This window comes from Lepisma saccharinum, chromosome 3 (assembly GCF_977018435.1).
Source record: "Lepisma saccharinum chromosome 3, izLepSacc3.1, whole genome shotgun sequence".
Lineage (NCBI taxonomy): Eukaryota > Metazoa > Arthropoda > Insecta > Zygentoma > Lepismatidae > Lepisma > Lepisma saccharinum.
In genome coordinates, this window is record NC_139231.1 from 71985185 (window position 1) to 72007449 (window position 22265).

Consider the following 22265-nt stretch of genomic DNA (forward strand, 5'->3'; position numbering starts at 1 on the left):
TATTAGGATGCTTGTCAAAGTTTCCAACCACAATAAATTTACGAACTTTCTTTGTCTTGTTTTGATCATCAATATATTTATTGGACTTACAACTTTGCATATGGCTGTTAATGCCCATTATATATTTTATTTACATTATGATACAATTTACATAAAATCTACAAACAAATTTCAAATACACTCCTATCTATATCAAACCTTAGAAATATACATTACCATGTTATATCATTTTGTCTAAAAAATGTAAGTAAAATATATTCAATTCCCATGCAAGAAAGAAGCAAATTTATGGGAAATGATTGCTGGTGAAAAGAGTTAACCATAAAGGTGAAGCAATTACAAAAGAAAGAGCATTGGGTTTAAAGTGAGATGTCATTTGCGGCAGCATATCCCATACTACAAATTGGCCGTTGTTTTACCTTACGTAATGAATCCTGTAACAACGCTGGATTTTCGTGTGGATTATTTTACTTCTATGAGTTTGCAATGCTTTCTGCATGCACATGGTTTTGTGTACAGAAGGTCTCAGGGTTGGTGATTTGAACTTTAGCTCAGATATTAATGGAAAATTTGACCGGACATAGCCATAAACTTGTACAGAAATCTAAGTTGTGGAAATTGTGGGTATGCTAGATAGAACTCAGTGGTAGAAAATTAACATGACATGCTGAACACATAGGCTTGATCCCCAGCTGTCACGATTTTCACATAACTTTCCAGTAAGTTAAAAAAATTGTTTTGAGGTCAACTTTATGATCAAATGGTCTAATCCAGGAAACTACTAATACATACTTTCTAGATCATGAGTTACGTAATGTAACTAATTCAGTAATTAAGATAATTAAGTAAACAAAATATGATGGAAAATATGATTCAATACACAACTTTGTAAATGAATTATTTATCACTAGAGCCCGGAAGTTTGGCAAAATGCCTCTTTTTATCTACTGCATATATTGTACAGTGTACATTTCAGTACATTTAATGTGTACAGTTACTGAGATAGTTAAGTATAAATTAGATGTAGTAGCTGTCCAGGAAGTTAGGTGGCCAGGAGAAGGGAATTGTAAAACTAAAAATTATACTTTTTTCTATGGTGGTACTGAAAATCATAATTTTGGAACAGGCTTTTTCATAAATAATAGAATTATCTCGGCTCTTAAAACAGTAGAATTTATTAATGATAGGATGTCATATCCAGTTTTACAGGGTAGGTGGTGTAAAATTATTTTAATAAACATACATGCACCAATGGAAGATAAAAATGATAATACTAAAGATGATTTTTATGCAGAGTTAGAACAGGTCTTTGATAAATTTTCTCAGTATGATATGAAAATTCTGTTAGGTGACTGTAATGCACAGATTGGCAAAGAAGAGACATTTAAACCCACGATTGGTAAAGAAAGTCTTCATGAATTAAGTAATGATAATGGTATAAGATTGATTACTTTTGCAACCTCAAAGAATTTAATTGTGAAAAGTACCACTTTTAAACATAAAGATATCCATAAATATACCTGGTCTTCTCCAGATGGTAAAACTCATAATCAGATATATCATATTCTCATTGATAAGAGAAGGCATACTAGTATAATTGACGTTCGTACACATAGAGGTGCTGACTGTGCCAGTGACCATTATTTAGTAATTGCTAAATTAAGAGAAAGACTCTCAGTGTTAAATCATAAGCAACAAAATCTAAAAGTTCTAAAATTTGATAGAGGAAAGTTTACTGATGAAAGAATTAAGAAAGATTACCAAATTAAACTGTCCAATAGATTTGATGTTTTGCAGGATTTAAATGATGATGAAAATATAAATGAAACAGACGTAAATAAGAATTGGGAGCACATACGTAATGCAATAGAATCAGCAGCTAAAGAAAGTATAGGTTACCATAAACCGAGAAAAAGTAAGCCATGGTTTGATAATGAATGTCATAATCTAATAGAAATAAGAAATCAGGCTAGACTTAGGTGGTTAAATAACTCTGATGATACAAATCTAAACAATTATAATAGAATAAAGCGAGAAGTTAACCGCACGTTTAGAAGTAAAAAAAGAGATTACTTGAAAAGCAAAATTAACGAAATTGAAACAAACAGCAAAAATAAAAATATCAGAGATTTATATAAAGGTGTAAATGAGTTTAGAAAGGGGTGGCAACCTAAAGTAAACTTGATAAAAGATAAAGATGGTGATCTTCTAGCTGACCCAAACGATATTCTAAATAGATGGAAGAACTACTTTAATGACCTTTTAAATGTTCATATAGGAGATAAATCAGAAGTAAATGAAGTCCACACAGCAGAACCTTTAGTTCCAGAACCTAACTTGACTGAAGTTAAAGATGCTATTAAAAGGCTAAAGAATAACAAAGCACCTGGCATTGATTTAATACCAGCTGAGTTAATTAAATATGGTGGAAATTCATTAGTATGTCAAATTCATAAATTAATTTGTTTAATATGAAATAAAGAAGAAATCCCTCAACAGTGGAAACAATCCATAATTGTTCCTATGTTTAAAAAAGGTGATAAAATGAACTGCAATAATTACCGTGGAATTTCTCTACTCTCAACAACATATAAAATATTGTCTAACATTATTTTAACAAGACTAACCCCATATGCTAATGAAATTATAGGTGATTATCAATGTGGATTTAAACGTAACAGATCAACTACAGATCAAATTTTTCACATCAGACAGACACTTGAAAAAAAATGGGAATATAATCAAAATGTCCATCAGCTATTCATTGATTTCAAAAAAGCATATGATTCGGTCAAAAGAGATAAATTATATAATATATTAGTAGAGTTTGGAATACCTAAGAAGCTTGTTAGTATGATAAAAATATGCACCAGTGAAACAGAAAGTAAAATTCGTGTGGGTATTAATATGTCTGACAAATTTACAATTCATGATGGGTTAAAACATTATCTCCATTGCTCTTTAAGTTTGCCCTGGAATATGCTGTTAGGAAGGTAAAAGAGACTAAAGAAGGACTAAAATTAAATGGTGACTCAGTTGTTAGCATATGCAGATGATGTAGACTTACTGGGGGATGATGTGAATACAATTAAGAGTAATGCTAAAATATTTTTCAAAACTGCTAAAGAGATAGGTTTGGAAGTTAACAAAGACAAAACTAAATATATGCTTACAGGCCGAAACCAAGTGTTATGTAATAATCAAAATCTAATTATTGATAACAACTCGTTTGAACCAGTCTCCAAATTCAAATACTTAGGAGTAATATTAACAAATGAAAATTATATTAAAGAGGAAATAAAAAGTAGGCTTAATTCAGGAAATGCATGTTACTACTCTCTTCATAAACTTTTGTCTTTTTCGTTTAATATCTAAGAAACTAAAAGTTAAAATATACAAAACAGTAATTTTGCCTGTAGTATTATATGGATGTGAAACTTGGTCCCTTACATTGAAAGAGGAACAGAAATTGAGAGTATTTGAAAATAAGATCCTTAGGAAAATGTTTGGACCTAAAAGGGATGAGGAGACAGGTGAGTGGACAAGGTTACATAATTTAGAACTACATAATTTGTATTCATGTCCAGATATTATTAGAATAATTAAATCAAGAAGACTTAGGTGGGCAGGCCATGTGGCACGAATGGGAGAGGAAAGAGGAGTTTACAGGATTCTTGTTGGGAAACCTGATGGTAAGAGACCTGTAGGAAGGCCAAGACGAAGATGGAGGGACAACATTGAGATGGACCTAAGAGAAATCGGTAGGGATGGAAAAGAGTATATAGATCTTTCTCAAGATAGGGAAAGATGGAAGCCATGAACCTTCGGGTTTAAGAAGGCTAGGGAGTTAGTTAGTTAGTTAGCATATATTGATAAAATTCTTCCGGATATACGTTTCTTATGTTGTTTCGAATGTTTTGGAAGCCTTTTCATTTTGCCTATTTTGCCTATTTGGGACCCCACTGCCTATTTTTAATTATAATGCCTTTTTTTGCCTTTTTCAATGAAATTTGACATTTTTTTTAAAAAAAAATGTGTATATATATTATTTTTCTCCCAAAAAACGTTGTTGGCATTTATTTTTCTTCCGTTTATTATGTGAATAATTTTCGCCTTATTTAAGTAATATTGAACTCATGCATGTTTCAACATTGCTGAAGGAGAAAAGTGTGAGAAAAAAGTATTTCATGCTGAGTCAGGATATTGTCTTAACATTTCTTGTGCATGATTGACTGCTGAAGTGGACAGGTTGATTTCGAACACAAAGAAAATATTTCTGAAATCTCCCTCTCGAACCCGAAAATTTCAGGAAGTTGCGATTGAGCTTAGTTTACCTCAGCAACCAGTCTTGACGAGATAGGGAACCTGGATATCAGCAGCTATATATTATGCTAACAACCTTCAAAAAATCAGTGAGGTGATCGATGCTCTTCCAGAAAATGAAGCGGCTTCAATTCGTGAAGTGAAAAAACTCCTGTGCTATTCAAGTTTACTTTTTCACATTATGGTGCATTGCCATAGACAATTACAATTATAGCATCCATGAAAATCTTCAAGGAATCTATGCAGCAGATGATGGAAGTGCCAGCAGAAAAGGGGTGAGCTGTTGCAGAAAAGTGCTAACGGGTAGTGAGTGTAAATGAGGACTTGAAACAATTGAAAACAATTTGTGATATTCTAAAAGGTGAAAATGGTGTTACCAAAATGAGTCCAGCTACATTAGCTTGTTATATGTATGCTCCAATAACTTCTGTCGAAGTAGAAAGATCATTTTCTATTATGAAAAACATTCTCTCTGACAGACGACTATCAATGAATGTTTAGAACTTAAAAAGCACCTTGTAGTTATGTGCAATAAAGACGGAGAAAATTGAGATGCTCTTCCCAATTTAGATTTTAACATTTTGCCAGAAATTATAGATAAAAGTAAGCGACTTCTAAATGTGCCTTTTTTCAGTTTATTTTGCCTTTTTTTTCATTTTTAGTGCCTATTTACCACATTATAAATGCCTTTTTGCCTGCCAATTTTAACGAAAATAAATGCCTGAACTTCCGGGCTCTATTTATCACCTTTTCTCCTGTACACACACATACACACACACACAACAACAACAACATTAAATCTCCAAACTAACCTTGTGGAAACATCAGCCTCTTTATCATCATCTGTTTCCCTACATGATGATGCATGACCAGATGAGTCAACGGACAATGGACTTGTGTCACTGGGTCCATTGTTGGAATCGACGAACAATGCTTCTGGCTGGAGAGGCTGGATTGCAGCCTGAAGTTCATCATTACTGTCCACTGTATATCCAGACTAAAGGAAAATAAATATCATTTAGCAGATTATATAAGTAATCATTCAACATCAAAGCTTCATTCAAGATCTATTAGTTATTTTTGTCTATTTTCTACCAACAGAGTGTACTGTAGAGGTGTGTACATAATTGGTTTAGACAAAGAAGGTGAGGTTTTTTTCTTTGTTTTGGGTTGTTCTTTAAGCTAAATCACAACTATAAAGGAACAGACTTCTAATGAAAAGCTGGAAATTTAATGTGTTTTTGATATGTCATAAAATGCTGTTGATCATCACACTAAGTTTGGTAAAGCTACATTTAATCTAATTTAATTATGAAGTTGGATTTGAATCAGTGTGCAATGTGCAAACATGGAAAATCAAATCCAGGACCCCTTCATTAAAAGGTGAAATGCTAGTTTGTACACGATCAGCGATGCCCATCATTGCACAGATGCTACTGAATGTCTGTCTGTAGTAAATGGTTTTACACAGAAAGCCTTTTTTTTTTTTTTTCATGGGTATCTTGAAAGCAATGGAGTGTACAGTTCCCAAGTTGCAGCATTGGGTTATGGACTTTTGTTTCTTGACATTGAATGGTTCCTCTGATACACCTCAAGGGAAATAAAAATCATGCAATTTTACAAAAATAGTGCCTTACTTAATGATGCTACTTACACAATAAATACAAGTAATATTTTGTACAGAGTGTAAAATTCACTTCAGTTTTCAGGCCTAACCGACAAGAGATACGCAACATGTGGCAAACAACACATGCTACTTGGAAATGAACTGCATATCAATAGCACTGGCCCACTTTCTCAGTACCATGCACATGTCACCTTGGACTGTTGATCATGCATGCACAGTCATTATTTTCTTACAGACTGGATAGGGGCCATGTCGCTTGTCACTTCAATATGAAAACTACATGTCACTTGCCCAGGGCTCGAAAAATCCCAGTCGCCAGGTCGCCATGGCAACTAAAAATTTCAGCCTGGCGACTGTGATCTTTTGCTGTAATATTACCTTTTTTTTAAGTTTACATGTACAAAATTTTAAAGATTCTAAGTTCATATTACAGTACAGCGTAAGTTAGCAATTTTTTTTCTTTTTTCTCAACGTTGTGAACATTCCATAGAATCAGTAACAATTTCTTACTCTTTGTCTCCCAACAACCCATTTCCCGTTTTCTCCCATGATTTAGCGATGTTTTGAATACGGTGATACTCAACTTCTTAGAGTATGCACAATTACCTGTAGGTGGTTTCCTGGCACCTGATTTTCAGAACTGGCGCCTATCTTTGAAGAAGATTTTTCGAGCACTGCACTTGCCTCTTGTTACCTGTCGCTTGTCAGCCATTACATGTGTGCTTTAATAAACATTACCTCCCAAAAATTACCTAATTAAGCAATACAACTTACTTCAAAAAATTTTACAAACACATGAGCTGTGAAGAGTGGGGCATGCTCAGCTATGAATTCAAGTAATGCCAGAGCACATTGTCTTCTCTCTTCAATCACCTCATCTTCAAATCTGAAGAAAAGAAGTTCTATCATTATATTGTCCAATCAAAACAAAGCTAAATAACAAATAAAACAAGTTGGAACCAAATGCACATGCTATGTGTGTTTCATTGTTGACTGAAATCTACACCGCAATAAAACTCAAATTTTTCTATTTCAAATTAAAGACATGAAATCCAAACAAGAAAAAGGTCTATGTAGTCTGGTGTTGAACAGAATCAACAATTTTCAAATGGGTATTCTTTTTTTAGTTTAATCTAGGAACATTTTACTTAATGTAGCTACACAAGGAATAAGAATGGAAAGAAGAAAGGTTGAAAATGTCAGAGGGGTCATTCTATGTCAATTAAACCCCCCAAAAAGGGGGGGGGGGGGTTGGGAACCCATGTTCTCAGATTTTGATGAAACTTGGCACATTTAGTCCTTCCATGGTGGTGAAAAACCACATAGGGTCATTCCATGCCAAACCATCCAATGGTGGTTGCATGACCATTTTTAGTACATAGGTTTGTACATGTTTCTAGATATCAAAACCAATGTTCAAAAAAAATTATTGTCTTTAGTTCTCCTGGGGCAGCCATTTTTCCAACAACGCGCATGGCTTTTTTTGCTCATGTAGCAGTGTACAGAAACCTTAATATCTCAAAAATCATTAAAGCTAGAGACCTCAAACAAAATTCATTTTGTAGCTAATGAAGTATACTTCCTATGATATTCAGGTATGTTTTGCTTGAAATTGCATCGTAAGTACGGAAACTATGGAGGAAAATGGGGTAACAATAGTTAAAAAATTGCATTTTTAAGCCCGATTTTTTTAATGAAGGGGTTTAGTCTAAGGCTTGATTTTTTTTTCATGTGTAGACCTACCTGCAGGGTGTCTGTAAATAAAATATCAGTGCCTAGAAATGCACCCCTTTTTTACAGAATGGGCTCAAATATGGCCGTTCATTGAATTTTGATAGTTTTCGGAGTTAAATATCTCAGATGGGTCCCCTTTAAAAATTCTGAAATTTGGCACATAGGAAGCCCTTCACGAACCTAACTCACAGTAAAAATCTCAACTTTTAGATTCAACTCGTTTTTGTCAATATGAGGTAACGTATGTCGCCTAATTTCTGACGTTGCAAAGTAAGGTTAAACTACATCCCATACTTAAAATAATGAAGTCTTTTCTTTTTCTTTTTTAAATTTGGGTTAAATAAAGGCTCAGAAAATACTTGACTTACCATAAATTGAAATTACAAGGTATGACAATTGAAAATCTGCGAAATTTCATTGCAAAAGGTTTGATTTATTAGGTACCCATGACCAGTTGGTATTGTCAGCTCCAAAACTGAGCTTCCCCCATATTTTTATCAATGTAGCAGTACATGCAGCTTAAAATAGGCAGTCACATGCCCAGGAATTTCGAATGGGAGGGGAGGGAGGTTACATATACTTTTTTAGTATACAGCCCTGTTATTGCCACATTATCCTGCCTTTGACGTAATTGTTTATGGAATACTAGGCCAAAGGTATTGGGTTATGACCCCCACAAACCCCTCCTTGGGCACTCCACTGAAAGTAGGCTATTTATTTTGAAGTGTCAAAGCTGGTAGAATATATTATCTTTTGTTTCCTTTATTTTCCACTTTTTTTTTCTTCCAAGACATTCGTTGAAATACATGTGAGTCATGCACAGCAGAAGATTCAGAGACATGTTTTGATAGGATGTGAGGCAAGCCTGGAATTGATCTGTGCATGTACAATCTCTGCTGTCATTCTTCCTTTGCCTAATGTGCCGACAGTAGTGACTTGTGAGTGTTCGTTATCTGTGACAGGAAATGGAGTGTTCTGTAATATTTTTAACTGGAGAGGACTGTCATAAATACCCTTTTGGTAAGGTTCCCAAAGACTAGTGGCCACGGTGGCTCAGTCGGTAACACGTCTGACTACCATGCTAAAGGTCCCGGGTTCGATCCCCGGCCGGTTCAAATCCAGGAACTTTTCTAACGTTGGAAGCGGCCCCAGCGCCCACCCAGTGTCGAATAACATGGGTACCTGGGGGAAACCCTGGGGGGTAAAGGCGGTCAGGGGCGTGATGCTGATCACATCACCCCCACTTACGACCGGATCAAGAAAGTGTGGGCCGTTACCCCCACACCCCCTATATGCCTTCATGGCGTGGTGCTATGCACAGGGGAGCACTTTACCTCCCCCCCCCCAAAAGACCTAACTAATCTTAACAAAGTCAGTGAAAATGATAACACTTCTTAGTCAAGACTACAGGTGTATGGCTTAGAGACAATATCCAAATACCATTAAATATAGCTTTTTATATGGTAAAGTATATTGTGATCTTCAGAAGTACCACTTAAAGAAAAGGTTAAGTAAAGTAAGGTAAAAAAATGTCAAGAAAGCCTTATACCAGTTAAATCAATATGCCTGATATTGATATGTTGGAGTAAAAGTTTCATATGTGGAGAAAGTAACTCACTTAAATGCCAGAATTGAAATCATGTCTTTGTGCCAAGCCAAGGAAAACTAAAGGAAATGCATGAAGTCTGTTCTGTTTTTTATGCATCTCCTGTTTCAAAACTGAGGAGGCTGATTGCAGAAAAACAATAAAGTGATCTTGCTCGAAAAACTATTCACATCCTACAAGGAGTGCAAAGGAAACTAGAAAGTTGCTTTTCACTAAGTATTAAAACTGAAGAAAAGGAAAGCAAGTGTGACAATCCTTTGCGTGGCCAGTACAATCATATAATTGAAATTATAAGAAGAAAAATGTAAATGAGCAAAAAACTAATGTTGAAAAGGTCAGAATCATCAGTTTGATTGCTACCACTTGGTAAAAAAAATATGTGATGAACTCAACGTTTCTGATAATTTACTTAGGAACTTAGTGAAAGAACAAAGAATCCTGCTTGATTTAACAAAGAGAATTAATAGGAAACTGGAGCTGACAATACCAACTGGTCGTGGGTACCTAATAAATCAAACCTTTTGCAATGAAATTTCGCAGATTTTCAATTGTCATACCTTGTAATTTCAATTTATGGTAAGTCAAGTATTTTCTGAGCCTTTATTTAACCCAAATTTAAAAAAGAAAAAGAAAAGACTTCATTATTTTAAGTATGGGATGTAGTTTAACCTTACTTTGCAACGTCAGAAATTAGGTGACATATGTTACCTCATATTGACAAAAACGAGTTGAATCTAAAAGTTGAGATTTTTACTGTGAGTTAGGTTCGTGAAGGGCTTCCTATGTGCCAAATTTCAGAATTTTTAAAGGGGACCCATCTGAGATATTTAACTCCGAAAACTGTCAAAATTCAATGAACGGCCATGTTTGAGCCCATGCTGTAAAAAAAGGGGTGCATTTCTAGGCACTGATATTTTATTTACAGACACCCTGCAGGTAGGTCTACACATGAAAAAAAAATCAAGCCTTAGACTAAACCCCTTCATTAAAAAAATCGGGCTTAAAAATGCAATTTTTTAACTATTGTTACCCCATTTTCCACCATAGTTTTCGTAGTTACGATGCAATTTCAAGCAAAACATACCTGAATTTCATAGGAAGTATACTTCATTAGCTACAAAATGAATTTTGTTTCAGGTCTCTAGCTTTAATGATATTTGAGATATTAAGGTTTCTGTACACTGCTACATGAGCAAAAAAAGCCATGCGCCATGTTGGAAAAATGGCTGCCCCAGGAGAACTAAAGACAATAATTTTTTTGAACATTGGTTTTGATATCTAGAAACATGTACAAACCTATGTACTAAAAATGAAATGTAAAAATTGGTTGATTTGATATGGAATGATCCCATACACTTATTTGTCTCTAACTAGTTTCATTTTTATAGCTTCTCAAACTAAGTGATTCATCCTTTCTCCTATTCCCAGAGCCTCCAAGTGCGAGCTGCACTGTCTAAGAAAAATAATTCTATCTCCCTAATAAATTATTCAATCTTTTTGAAATTTCACAACAATATTACCCAAACAATAAGGATTCCAGAAAATAAATAAAATATCATTATCTGATTGTTTTGGACCGAAAACATGGTTTACTAAAATTTGAATTATCATTAAAAGGGAAAAGTGCAATGCCAAAACACGTTTTTTAAAAATGAACTTAGATATATGATCTAACTTACCCAGATATAAAATTGATGGCTTTTTCATTCCTTCTGAAAATATGTCAACTTATTTACGAAAATTTTTAAAAATGGCTACCGTATTTTATGTGTTTCAAATTAACTCAAAATCTAAGATTCTAGCTTCAAAATATCATCGAAGCAAATTTTTAGAAAATAAAACATTAAATAATGTTTTCATGGAAGTATGGAAGGTGGGGCAAGGGGGACCCTTCCCTGGATAATGAATGTCAACCTAAAAGTATGTATTTCACACATATAATTTTATTTCAATCACAGTTGACCTCGAGAATAATGCAGATTTTTTATTGATAGATTTACATTTTGATGTAATATCAAATGCATTTTCGAATGTGAAAATCACAAATAACAGAGATATTTGATTCCAAAGTATGGCCCGTGTAAGTTAAAAGAAAACCCCCACACCCCCTATACGCCTGCATGGAGTGGTGCTAAGCACAGGGGAGCACTTTACTTTTTTTTTTTTTTACATACATAACAGTACTTGCACTGTATAGGACCAGAATTTCAACTGCAATGGGCTTCAATTGAGGAAAAATTGGGTTGAAAAAGGACACAAAATGAAAGTATAAGAAATGTATGTGCTCAAAACATATTGACTATCTAAAACAACTTGATTTGAAAGTTGTAACTGAAGTTGTACATAAGGTGGTCCTTATAATATTGTTAACCAGCCCTCTCTCTCTTTATATCTGTATGTGAGGGGGAGGGGTTAGGTGAGAGCTAGCTCTTCCCCCCATCTATCAACTAGCATGGGTTAAAAATCGGTGAAATTGAACAAATTTACATTAACAATATGCATGATTCACATAATAAGCAACATAAAATATGATGCAATTGCATTATTGAAAACATATGATGAAATATGCAAACCAAATATATGACTACAAACACAGAGAATAAAAAGCATCACATGAGCCTTCCTGATGGCATAGTAGCAACGTTATTCATATTACCCCACCTCAGCATGCAGCAACAAACAATATTCATTCAATTATATTCACAAACTGTGATTTTTGGAATTTCAAAAGTTAGAGTATTAACTACTTTTTAAAATGTGCCTTTTTCCTAATAAATGTAAATAAACTAATATAAGAAATTGTAAGGCCATGCTTTCAGAAGCATGTAATATTTTCAAATAATCATTAAGAACAAAACATTCATGGACATCTGCAGGATTTTTTTTGGTGGAGGGCATTATAGGAGACATATTCCCCCCATAACAGTGTTGCCCTTGAAAGAAACACTCTGTCGATAAGAAGTTATCCTTTTAATAATTAACACAAACGACTGTGACTGAAATAAAATTATATGTGTGAAATACATACTTTCGGTTGACATTTATTTTCCAGGGAAGCCTTCCATGCATCCATGAAAACATTATTTAATATTTTATGCTCTAAAAATTTGCTTCAATGATATTTTGAAGCTAGATTCTTAGATGTTGAGTTAATTTGAAAAAATATAAAATCCGGTAGCAATTTTTAAAAATTTTCAGAAATAAGTTGAAATACTTTCAGAAGGAATTAAAAAGCCATCAATTTTATATCGTATCACGCCGTAAGCGTGACTCGAACCCAGGACGTCATAAATAAATAAGCTAATCATGTTATATATATATCATGCTGAAGTATTGGAAAATAGCTTCTTAAAAGCAAATCACACCAGCGACCTTCAGCGGAGTTGATAAAACTCCGCTGACATGGCATTAGGTCGGCAGAATATGAAATCGGTAAATTAGCATTAATGCTCAGAAATTGCCGTTGGCAAGGGACGCTCCGAGCCAGTGGATTTACCGATCAAAAAGTTTGAATTTCATTTAAATAGCTTGAGAGAATATTTCTCGCCCCAGTCGTTATCTGAAATTTATCGTATGCACAGTCGTGCCTCGGAGTTATACTAGCAGTTGTACTAAGAAAGTTATAGTGCGAATAGTTGTTGCCTTAAAGTCAGACTACCGATCGATACAAAAGGAGTTACAGCAAGGAGTAGCATGCTATCAAAAGGAGTTTTATTTCACGGGTGTTTCATCAGAGTTCATCTACGAATCAGCGAGTCGACCTTCACATCGAGTTCTACAGGTAACGAACGTTACTATATCCTTGTCTATCATTCTCTCACACCCCTGCCAGACCAGTCAATTGTAGTGTTTAAAGTTAATCATAAGTGTTGTTCTTATTTCACGGGGCAAGCCCCTTGCTTGGTTGAGTGTTGATGTTGCTCTTCAGAGCTATAGCCCATCTTACGATACACCTCTCGCAGTCTATAAACTTCGAATACCAGGCTCTCATTTAGCCCATCTACGATCCCTAAATGTAAACAGTGTTGTGTTTAGGCATCGTGGTGTTGCTCGGCCTCTTATTTCCCCTCGTGAAATGCATGACCAATTTTTCGTGGTTATTTTTGCCCCCTGAGCTTAAGCTTAAACTTTTTTTTTAACCACTATCCATTAACTTTCCCTTTATTTTTAAAATTTTGTGTGATTCTTAACCCTGTACTTTTTTTTTGTTGGCATCAACACGTCTTATTGTCACCACCTGTTGAAAGCCCAACTTTTGACTTGTAATCATGCCTGAACGCTCCCCGCTGTAACTCCTAGTTCCTTGGTTCCCGCCCACAGCCCATCCAAAAATTTATTTATTAGGGTACTAAAATATAAATGTGATATTTTTATATATTTCTTTCTGGAATCCTTATTGTTTGGTTAACATTGCTGTGAAGTTTAAAAAATAATTGAATAATTTACAAGGGAGATAGAATTATTTTTCTAGGACAGTGCAGCTCACACTTGGTACTAAAAGATAAATGTGATATCCTTATTGTTTGGTTAACATTGCTGTGAAGTTTCAAAAAGATTGAATAATTTACAAGGGAGATAGAACTATTTTTCTACGACAGTGCAGCTCACACTTGGGAGGCTCTGGGAATAGAAGAAAGGATGAATCACTGAAAGTTTGAGAAGCATGTGGTTTCTCACCACCATGGAAGGACTAAATGTGCCAAGTTTCATCAAAATCTGAGACCATGGTAACTGACATGGAATGATCCAGAGTACAAATGCCAAAATGTGACTGAATAGTGAAAACATTAACTTAAAAAGGACAAGTTTGCGTTCAACATAAGAAATATGTACATGGTAATCAACATAAAAAGCTGCTTACATCTGCCACATGAGGGGAAATACAATATTCAAGAGTATTTTGATAAACTGAATAATTTCTCCTGCTGATAAATCAAGAACACCTGTTCGAATCATGTCACCAGGAAAGCTACAATTCCTATAAACAATTATGTCAATGATGATAATTTTTATGTGAAAACAGTCTAGTAGACGAGAAGTATTTTAGTACATCTAATTTTATTTCTGAAGTTTATGTACTTTGTAAGATATTTACAGGTCATTGGAGGTTGACAATTTAAATAAACGGTTGAAATATGCTAGTAACATCTTTGTCATTTTTAGTTTCTGAGTAATTCTTATGTCTTGATTGATTTGATTATTAACTTGAACAACTGACATAATTCATATGGTATAAAATTGATATTTTTGAATTTTTTGTAATAGAAAATAGTTGCCAAACTTGATACATTTTTAGGAAATTGATATTATAACCAGTGTTCTTGACTTTGTATTATTAGCAGATTCTACAACCTGAGCAAGTATTGAATGCTGACTCAAAAGGTAGAGAGATCAGTTAGTTGAGATGTTCATCTCTGAATGGAATTGCTATCTTATCTTATCAGTCATTCAAGTCAGTAAAATTAACACTTGCAGCTTAAGTTTTTCCAAGATATGTGTAGATGCTATGAGTTGATTGAGATATAAAATATTTACCTTCATATCTGAAGTGTTTACTGAGAAATTGACACATATCAATTTGCTTTTATTGTGTCTCGATCATGCAAATGGATACACAACTTGGGATAAGTTACAATAAATTAAGTTTGATTGGTCTTTCCAGCCATTGAATTATACATTTGCAGCATTGTCAGTTTCTGTGATAACAGGTGGTCACATGAAGTCAATTGTTGCTTTCCACGGACTACCAAACCAGCTCAAGTGAGTTAATTTATGTTCCACTGAGTTATTATTTGGTACGTATATTAGTCACAAGAAGAGCTTCCAGGTTTGCTGATTTGTACCAAACACCTCGTATATGCATGCATCAATAAACAAATTTCCTATATGAATTGGTACATTTTGGCCACCAATGAATTACATTATAATGGCAGCACAAGGTATGAAATAGGTTTGCTTATATCTCCCATGTTTAAAACTGCAATTCAAAAGAATCTTGTGTTAATGGATCAGAACATATTAAATGTAATGCTCTAATTATTCACTTAAAAAAATGGAACACCATTAAGAACATGAATCTCTTTTACAAATCACGCTGTCAAGACTCACCTTCCAAAATATTTAGCCTTTACAAATTGGGGAAACTTATCCTTCAGGTGAAGTTTTCTGTGCCGTGACTGTAGCTCTTTGTGTAGTTTCTTGAAATCATTGTACCTCTTCCACACAACCACCTGCAAATAATATAAGAAAGTTATGTATTTTTAAATTTCTCTTACCTTGTAATTTTCAAAAGGAAATTAAAAAAATATTATAAAATATAGGGTTGAGCCAATAACAGTTACTGATTTCCACTGATACCAATGCCAATAAAATTCAATATGGTACAAAATTTCTTCATTGGAACTATACCATACCAATGTAACATAGTTTTGCTTTGAAATATTCATAATTTCACGAGATAACATTTACTCAAAAAATCCATCTCTCCCCAAAATGTTGTTGCAAAAATAACAAAACTATGCAGCATTTTTGGGGACTCTAAGAGATACCTGGTCTCCAGAATGTACCAACCTGTATCGATGATAAAATTGCAACCAATACTTTCCGATACCAATACCAGGTACTGGCTTAGCCATATAGAAAAACGAGTTAGAGGTATTTGTATTTAGCCAATAATGATCTTAACTGTGTACACATAGTTTTAACAGAACAGAATACACATACAAAATGGATGCTAAATTAATAATTAAATTAATAAAACTAATTAATTAACTTCTAAACATGTGATGTCACTGAGGTTTCTACAATGACAACATTCTGTTAAACCTCAGATATCACTTGCATCACATACTTGTCAGTCCCCACTTCGACATACATGCATAAAATATGAGAAACATCAACACTAAGCCATATATGCACTGTGACCACACTTCCCCATGCTATTTACCATACAACAGTGTCTTATTTCAAGATGAATATTTAAGGTAAATGATTATCATTTCAATTTATCCTCAACTATTACATAACAACAACAATTAACCTTTACCTGACGTAGCTCTCTCGCACCTGTCTTTTGAAGGACGCCGGAGCCATTTTAATCGTGGGCTTTTCAAACTTACCATGAAGTGCAAAAAATAAAAAAATAAAAATCATAACTCTGAGAACTAATTAACATAAGACAGATGAAATTGGTTTTGTTTTCTTTCCTAGGCAGGGCTCTTAGAAGAGGTAAAATTTATACATTGTGTCTCCCAATAAATAAGTGTTAAAGGAAGAAGAAGAAAGAAGTTACTTTAAAAACAAAACATTGTGCCCCCATCAATAGACCGAAGTGAATAAAAAAATTAATTGCTTCCGCGGCTGCTGGTCGAAATATCGACCATCCAGGGTTAAGAGGTATAAATGTGACAGTCGAAATTTTGACCGTTACGCAGCTAAAGGTTAATAAATACTAGGGATGGGCCGATATGAAATTTTGGCCGATACCGATAAAGTACCGATATAAAATTTACTGATACCGATAACCGATATTCTACCGATCCGATATAAAGTTACATATGGTACTTGAAGAACAAATGTGTGTTTCGACGTGACTGCAGTGCAACAGAAGTTGAATATTTAGACATTTACTTTTTTAGAAAGTAGGACATGGATATTATCCATAAAAATTACAACAAAATGGCAGAATTTTGCACTAAATTATAAGATATTTATCGATATATCGGATCGGTAAAATAATCGGTAATTTTACCGATAAACCGATACACCGATATTGGCCGATACCGATAGAGTACCGATTAATCGGTCCCATCCCTAATAAATACCATTATTGTACACCAGTTATGTAAAAATTTCATTAACAGTCTATCTGTCACATAAATGAATGCTTTCATTGATTTTAATTTATAATCTGCAGTTATCAACCTTCATTTTCAAATAATAATAATTCATTAATACAGCTGAAACGTTATGAACAACAAATAATAAAATGTGTTCCAGAAATGCATTATATGAAAACGATAAAAAGAAAATCACTGGACATATGTGTAGTTCAATTTTAATACCCTCTTGTATTTTTACCAACACTAAAACTCAGTCCGTACCTTAGTAACAGCCTCTGGTGAAGCTTTGGGAAAAACCTGAAAAATAATTAAAAATAAAGTATTAATCTAGTTGTAATTTCCATAATATCTACAATCTTTCATTTTATAATCAAAACTTTTCTATGATTCATTTGGCATTCCAGTGGTACAAATACATTTCGTCACTAATTATGAAATAATACATACATTCCAAATGAACTGGTTGATAAAATTTCAGAAATAAGAAGCTGGCCTCATAGATTTTGGGTAACATATTTGCCCTTTATTTGGTGCAAGAATCATTTCCTAGCACCTTCTCGATCACACAAAGCATGCTCTTCGCTGATTTCAAATACAGTGCTTTACACAGTCAAGTCACTCGTGGAGCGGCGGCAAGCACACTGGGCAGTGAGAGTGCATCTGCCGGCATTTAGAACCACAGCTTTACGCTGACCTTGGCACTGGACATGTCAGTGCTTCAGTATCCAGATAGCTGGCGTCCAGCGTGCATGAAGTGTTAAGGTATTAACAAGTGTTTTAGATTGTTTTGTTTTAGTTTACACATTGCTGGTGCTTTTCTAATAATGCCACGCTATACGTACAATTTAAAACAATGAATTTTTATGTATGACCCTTACGTCATTACGAATTCTTTAAGGGAAATTAGAAGGAATTTTGCAGCTCAATTCCCAGATGTTCCTGCTACACAGAGACAGTGTTCGAAATTTTGGGAAACAGGGTCTGTTCTTGATAGAAGCGAAGAAGAGCGTGTGCTTAGTGAGGAGAAACTAGATGTAGTTGGAGCACGTGTAGAGCATACTCCACGAAAATTCCTCTGGCGCATACAGAGACACAGACATATCCATGACTTCTGCGTGTCGAGCTATCAAACTTTTAAAAATAAAACCATACATTAGAAGAATTGAAAGAAAACATCAGGAGAGAAATTGAAGCAATTTCAGAACAACAACTGATACATGTTAGTGAAAATTTCCTTTAAAAATGCTGTAAATATGTGGAAGCAGGAGGACAACATTTCCAACACCTCTTGTAACAAGATTATAATTGTAACTGTCAATGTAACTGTACGAGCTTATTTCATTACATAGCTAGCGGTTCCAGTTACGTGGATGTTGCATGAAGTTTACCGGCAGACATGCTCTCTCTGTCCGGAGTCCTAGCATGGCAACTTGACCATGAAAATCATTGTATATACACTTTGCTTTTAGTGAAATTCTTAGTGTACAGGTCTCATGCAAGCTACTGCAAATAACACAGAATCCTGTAATTACATTTGATGGGTGAAAAATATCCATTCCTATTTGTATTTTAGGGGAAACTCTCCGAAGTGAAGAAACCTTATTTTGAGCAACATGTTACAATGTTTCTTCTTTGTAGCTGATCAGTGGTGATTCAATCATTCTTAGTTTTGGACTTTTAACCACTGTGTTATTTTTAAAATTACCAACGTTTCGGAAGGCTGATTCTGCCTCCGTCTTCGGGGTAGTGTGTAATCTACTCAATCACATTGCAATCCCTGGACACATGATATGTTTGGGGATGGTGTCTACATAGAGAATAAAATGTTGCCTTGTAGGATTGTTCTCGGTGGCCAAGGCTCCACCTCTTTAACATGAAGTTGCCAGAAAGATTTATGAGTGGCCCAGGCTCCACCTTGTCAAAGCATTGATATTGTTGGGAATCAACCCCAAAAATGTAATGCTCCTTCAGTGTAGTGATAGGTCATTCGTGAACGAGTCGTTCAAAAGTAACGACTCTCTCTTGTGAGCGGTGAACGACTCGTTCACCAGAATTGAACGACATGTTCAAAGAGTTGTATGTGTGCCACGACTCCTCCGCCCGCCAAGCAACTATTATTCCCTCTCCTTTAAACGAATTTTGAGAGGAAGGCGCATGCGCAAGTGTATACTCGAATGGCGGCCGGAATTTTTGAAAGAAAGCAAGTCGATTCTGCAGGCAGCAAATGGGGACTGGAGAGGAGAGGGAGGGGGGTCCTCTCTGTTCCTTTTCCCTACCCCTAGTTGAGTGAAGCTGGCTGAAACGTGCCGTGTACGATGAGAGGGGAAGGAGTCGACTCTTTGAAGGAAGGAAAGAGTCGACTCGCAAGCTCGCGACTCGCGAGTGTTGTTTGCAGAGAGAGAGCGCGTAACCCCAGGCCATGACGGGCAAGGAAGAACAGCCAACAAATTTGACCTGTAGTTTCAAATTCGGCCAAACCATTGAATTTCTTCGCCGGAAGTCAAGCCCCTGGAAGCCTACACCCAGTTATGACGTCCAGACAAAATTACAAGAAATTAAATGTTAGTAAAAAATATTAGGGGAGTCTTGTGAAAATTTTGGGAAGGTGTTAGGCAGAAACCTCTTGATTACAATATTCCGATTAGCCTATTTTGAGTTGTTATTGTTTAAGTCCACTTTATGTGCAGATAGGATAGTCGGGACTGGACCTACAGTTTAAAGTGGGATCCGAACCTCCACTTTGTATTGAACATGGTACCCCTTGATTACCGGTGACGTTATCACTACGCCATCGAGGAGACCAGATTAGCCTATTGGAGCATAAAAGTGGACTTATAACAATTTTTGCCACGCAAACCATTTTAATACATGACAGCGTTAACCACTATGCTATCAGGGTGAATCAGAAAAAAATTGTTGAAGTGACACTCAATTCCTCGATTCCTCTTAGCGCACTGTTCTAACCACTCCTCCACAGAGGCGACTGAAATTGTGGAAAGTAAATCAGTTTCACAAGTAGCAGGACATTACAAAATCGCAATGAAAACAGGGCCAACCCTTCCAAAGTTGGTGAGATGATGTGAGACACTCTGTGTAAAATCTACTGTCCGAGAATCTCGTCTCATTGGAGTAACGATACCGATTTATGCTTTAGAAATCGATAAGCGAACAAACATTTTTCAAAATGCTATAATTTCTTATAAATTAGCATGCAGTAATTATGTTTTATAATTTATTAATTCAATTTTAATATTTTAACTGCCTAACACGCTTTGTTGTATTTTATGCATCTTCTATACCTAATTACTTAGTATTGACAGCGAGGATGAATGAATTTTACGTACAGATAGGCTAATCGGGACTGGATCTACAGTTTAAAGTGGAATCCATCAGGTATCGTTACAAGGCAACGACGGAGGATTAGAGTAATTGACAGGAGGTTAAATACAGATTACCACTCATCTCTGGGCAGGGGTTCGAACCCGGAACTTTCGGTGTCAATAGGCTTACTTTGAGGAGGGCGACACCACTTATCTGTCACTCCAAGATTATTTCAAGCTGGCCAACATAGAAACCAAGAAACAAAGAACATGCACCATGGAGTTTGTTTTATTTATGTTATTCAGCCATCCTTTCATTCCTTGTTAAAGCCTGGTAAGGAAATCGCTTCCTGTCTCGGATTCGATCCTCGGTGGAGGCACCTTGCCCAATGATTTAGACCCCAGTTTAAAATGTAGCTTCAATCCCGATTAGACTATTTGAGCATAAAGTGAACTTTAAACATTGTCTGACAAAATCGTTTTCAATGGACGTGAAATATTTCATTAACATTAACGTGTAAATATTTTACTAATGAAAACAGCATTAAAGAATTAATATAGAAGTTTAATCATAAATTCCATCGTACATGATACTGCAAAAAAGCTTTTATTGAATGACTGCAGAATTAGGAACAACTACGTAAGATGGACATGGGTCATGTTCACGAGTGATAAACAGCTGTTGGCCATCTGCGGCGAGCCTACGTGTTAAGGTGATTTACTAGTAGAAAGCAACATTAAAAAAAATACATACGTATAATTTGGCCCGCTTTATAGAAATTCGATCATACATTATGATATTGGCAGAAACTTATATTGAATGACTGTAGAACAACAAAACGGCTATCTGGGATGGACATGGACAATGTTCAAGAGCGATATAAATTTCTTAAACACAGCTGTTAGCCATCCGCGGAGAGCGAGTGGGGCTGGCGAGACTGCCGCCGCCGCACCTTGTGTAAGAGAGCTCGCGACTCGTGAACGAACAATGAGTGAGGAGAAGAGTTGCTAAGGCGAGCAAGTCGTTAAGGTGCTCCACGACTCTTCGAGCCATCTCGAGAGTCGTGAACGATGAGGGAGGAGAAGAGTCGCTAAGGCGAGCGAGTCGTTAAGGTGCTCCATGACTCTTCGTGCCATCTCGAGAGTCGTGAACGAACGGCGGGAGAAGAGTCGTGGCACTGTGCTGTGACTCTTTGAGCTGCCAGGAGAGTCGTGAACGAATGATGAGGAAAGAGTCGTGGGACTGTGCTGTGACTCTTCGTGCTGTTTAAATAGTCGGCAAGCATGTGTCGCAGCACAGATCTGGGGTGCATTTTGTTGACTCGCTTTCTCACATTTGTTGCGATATTAAAACCAGTGATCGAATGCAAAAAAGGAAGAATGTGTAAATGTACGTTATTACTAATAAAAAGTTGATATAATTATATAGCATTTCTGTGCATGGTATCGTACTGCATAATTTGCATTATCCGTAGCATGAAATGCAAACTGAAACAAGATACAAATATAGAAAATCTCACTCATGAGGCAGAGTAATGAAAACAAGTATGTGCAATAAATTTTGTTTGTGTGTGTGTGTTTACTGTTTACACATATATGTATATCCACACACACACAGACTCGTATTTGTATTTTTCTTATTTATGCCGCTTTTCTTCAAATTTTAAGTAATCGCGATGATGAGGATGATGCGATGATATAGAATATCCTTGCCCAGACCGGGACTAGAACCCGGGAACTTCTGTGGCAAGATCAAATGTCGATTACTTCAGAATCTTGGCTATCTAGTCGGCTACACGCACACACACATACAC

The 22265-nt window shown here is 35.5% G+C and overlaps 1 protein-coding gene across 1 annotated transcript in view; it reads right to left on the bottom strand.

The window, feature by feature from the left end:
• Positions 1 to 22265, bottom strand: part of LOC145985125 (ribosomal protein S6 kinase delta-1) — a 62177-nt gene that overhangs the window by 33136 nt on the left and 6776 nt on the right. Inside the window, exons 3-6 of the mRNA XM_083118765.1 lie at positions 17393 to 17428; positions 15399 to 15520; positions 6725 to 6836; positions 5136 to 5320 (exon numbers count right to left, since the gene is read on the bottom strand). Coding sequence (XP_082974891.1) covers positions 5136 to 5320; positions 6725 to 6836; positions 15399 to 15520; positions 17393 to 17428 — 455 coding nt within the window. The remainder of the gene's footprint in view (positions 1 to 5135; positions 5321 to 6724; positions 6837 to 15398; positions 15521 to 17392; positions 17429 to 22265) is intronic.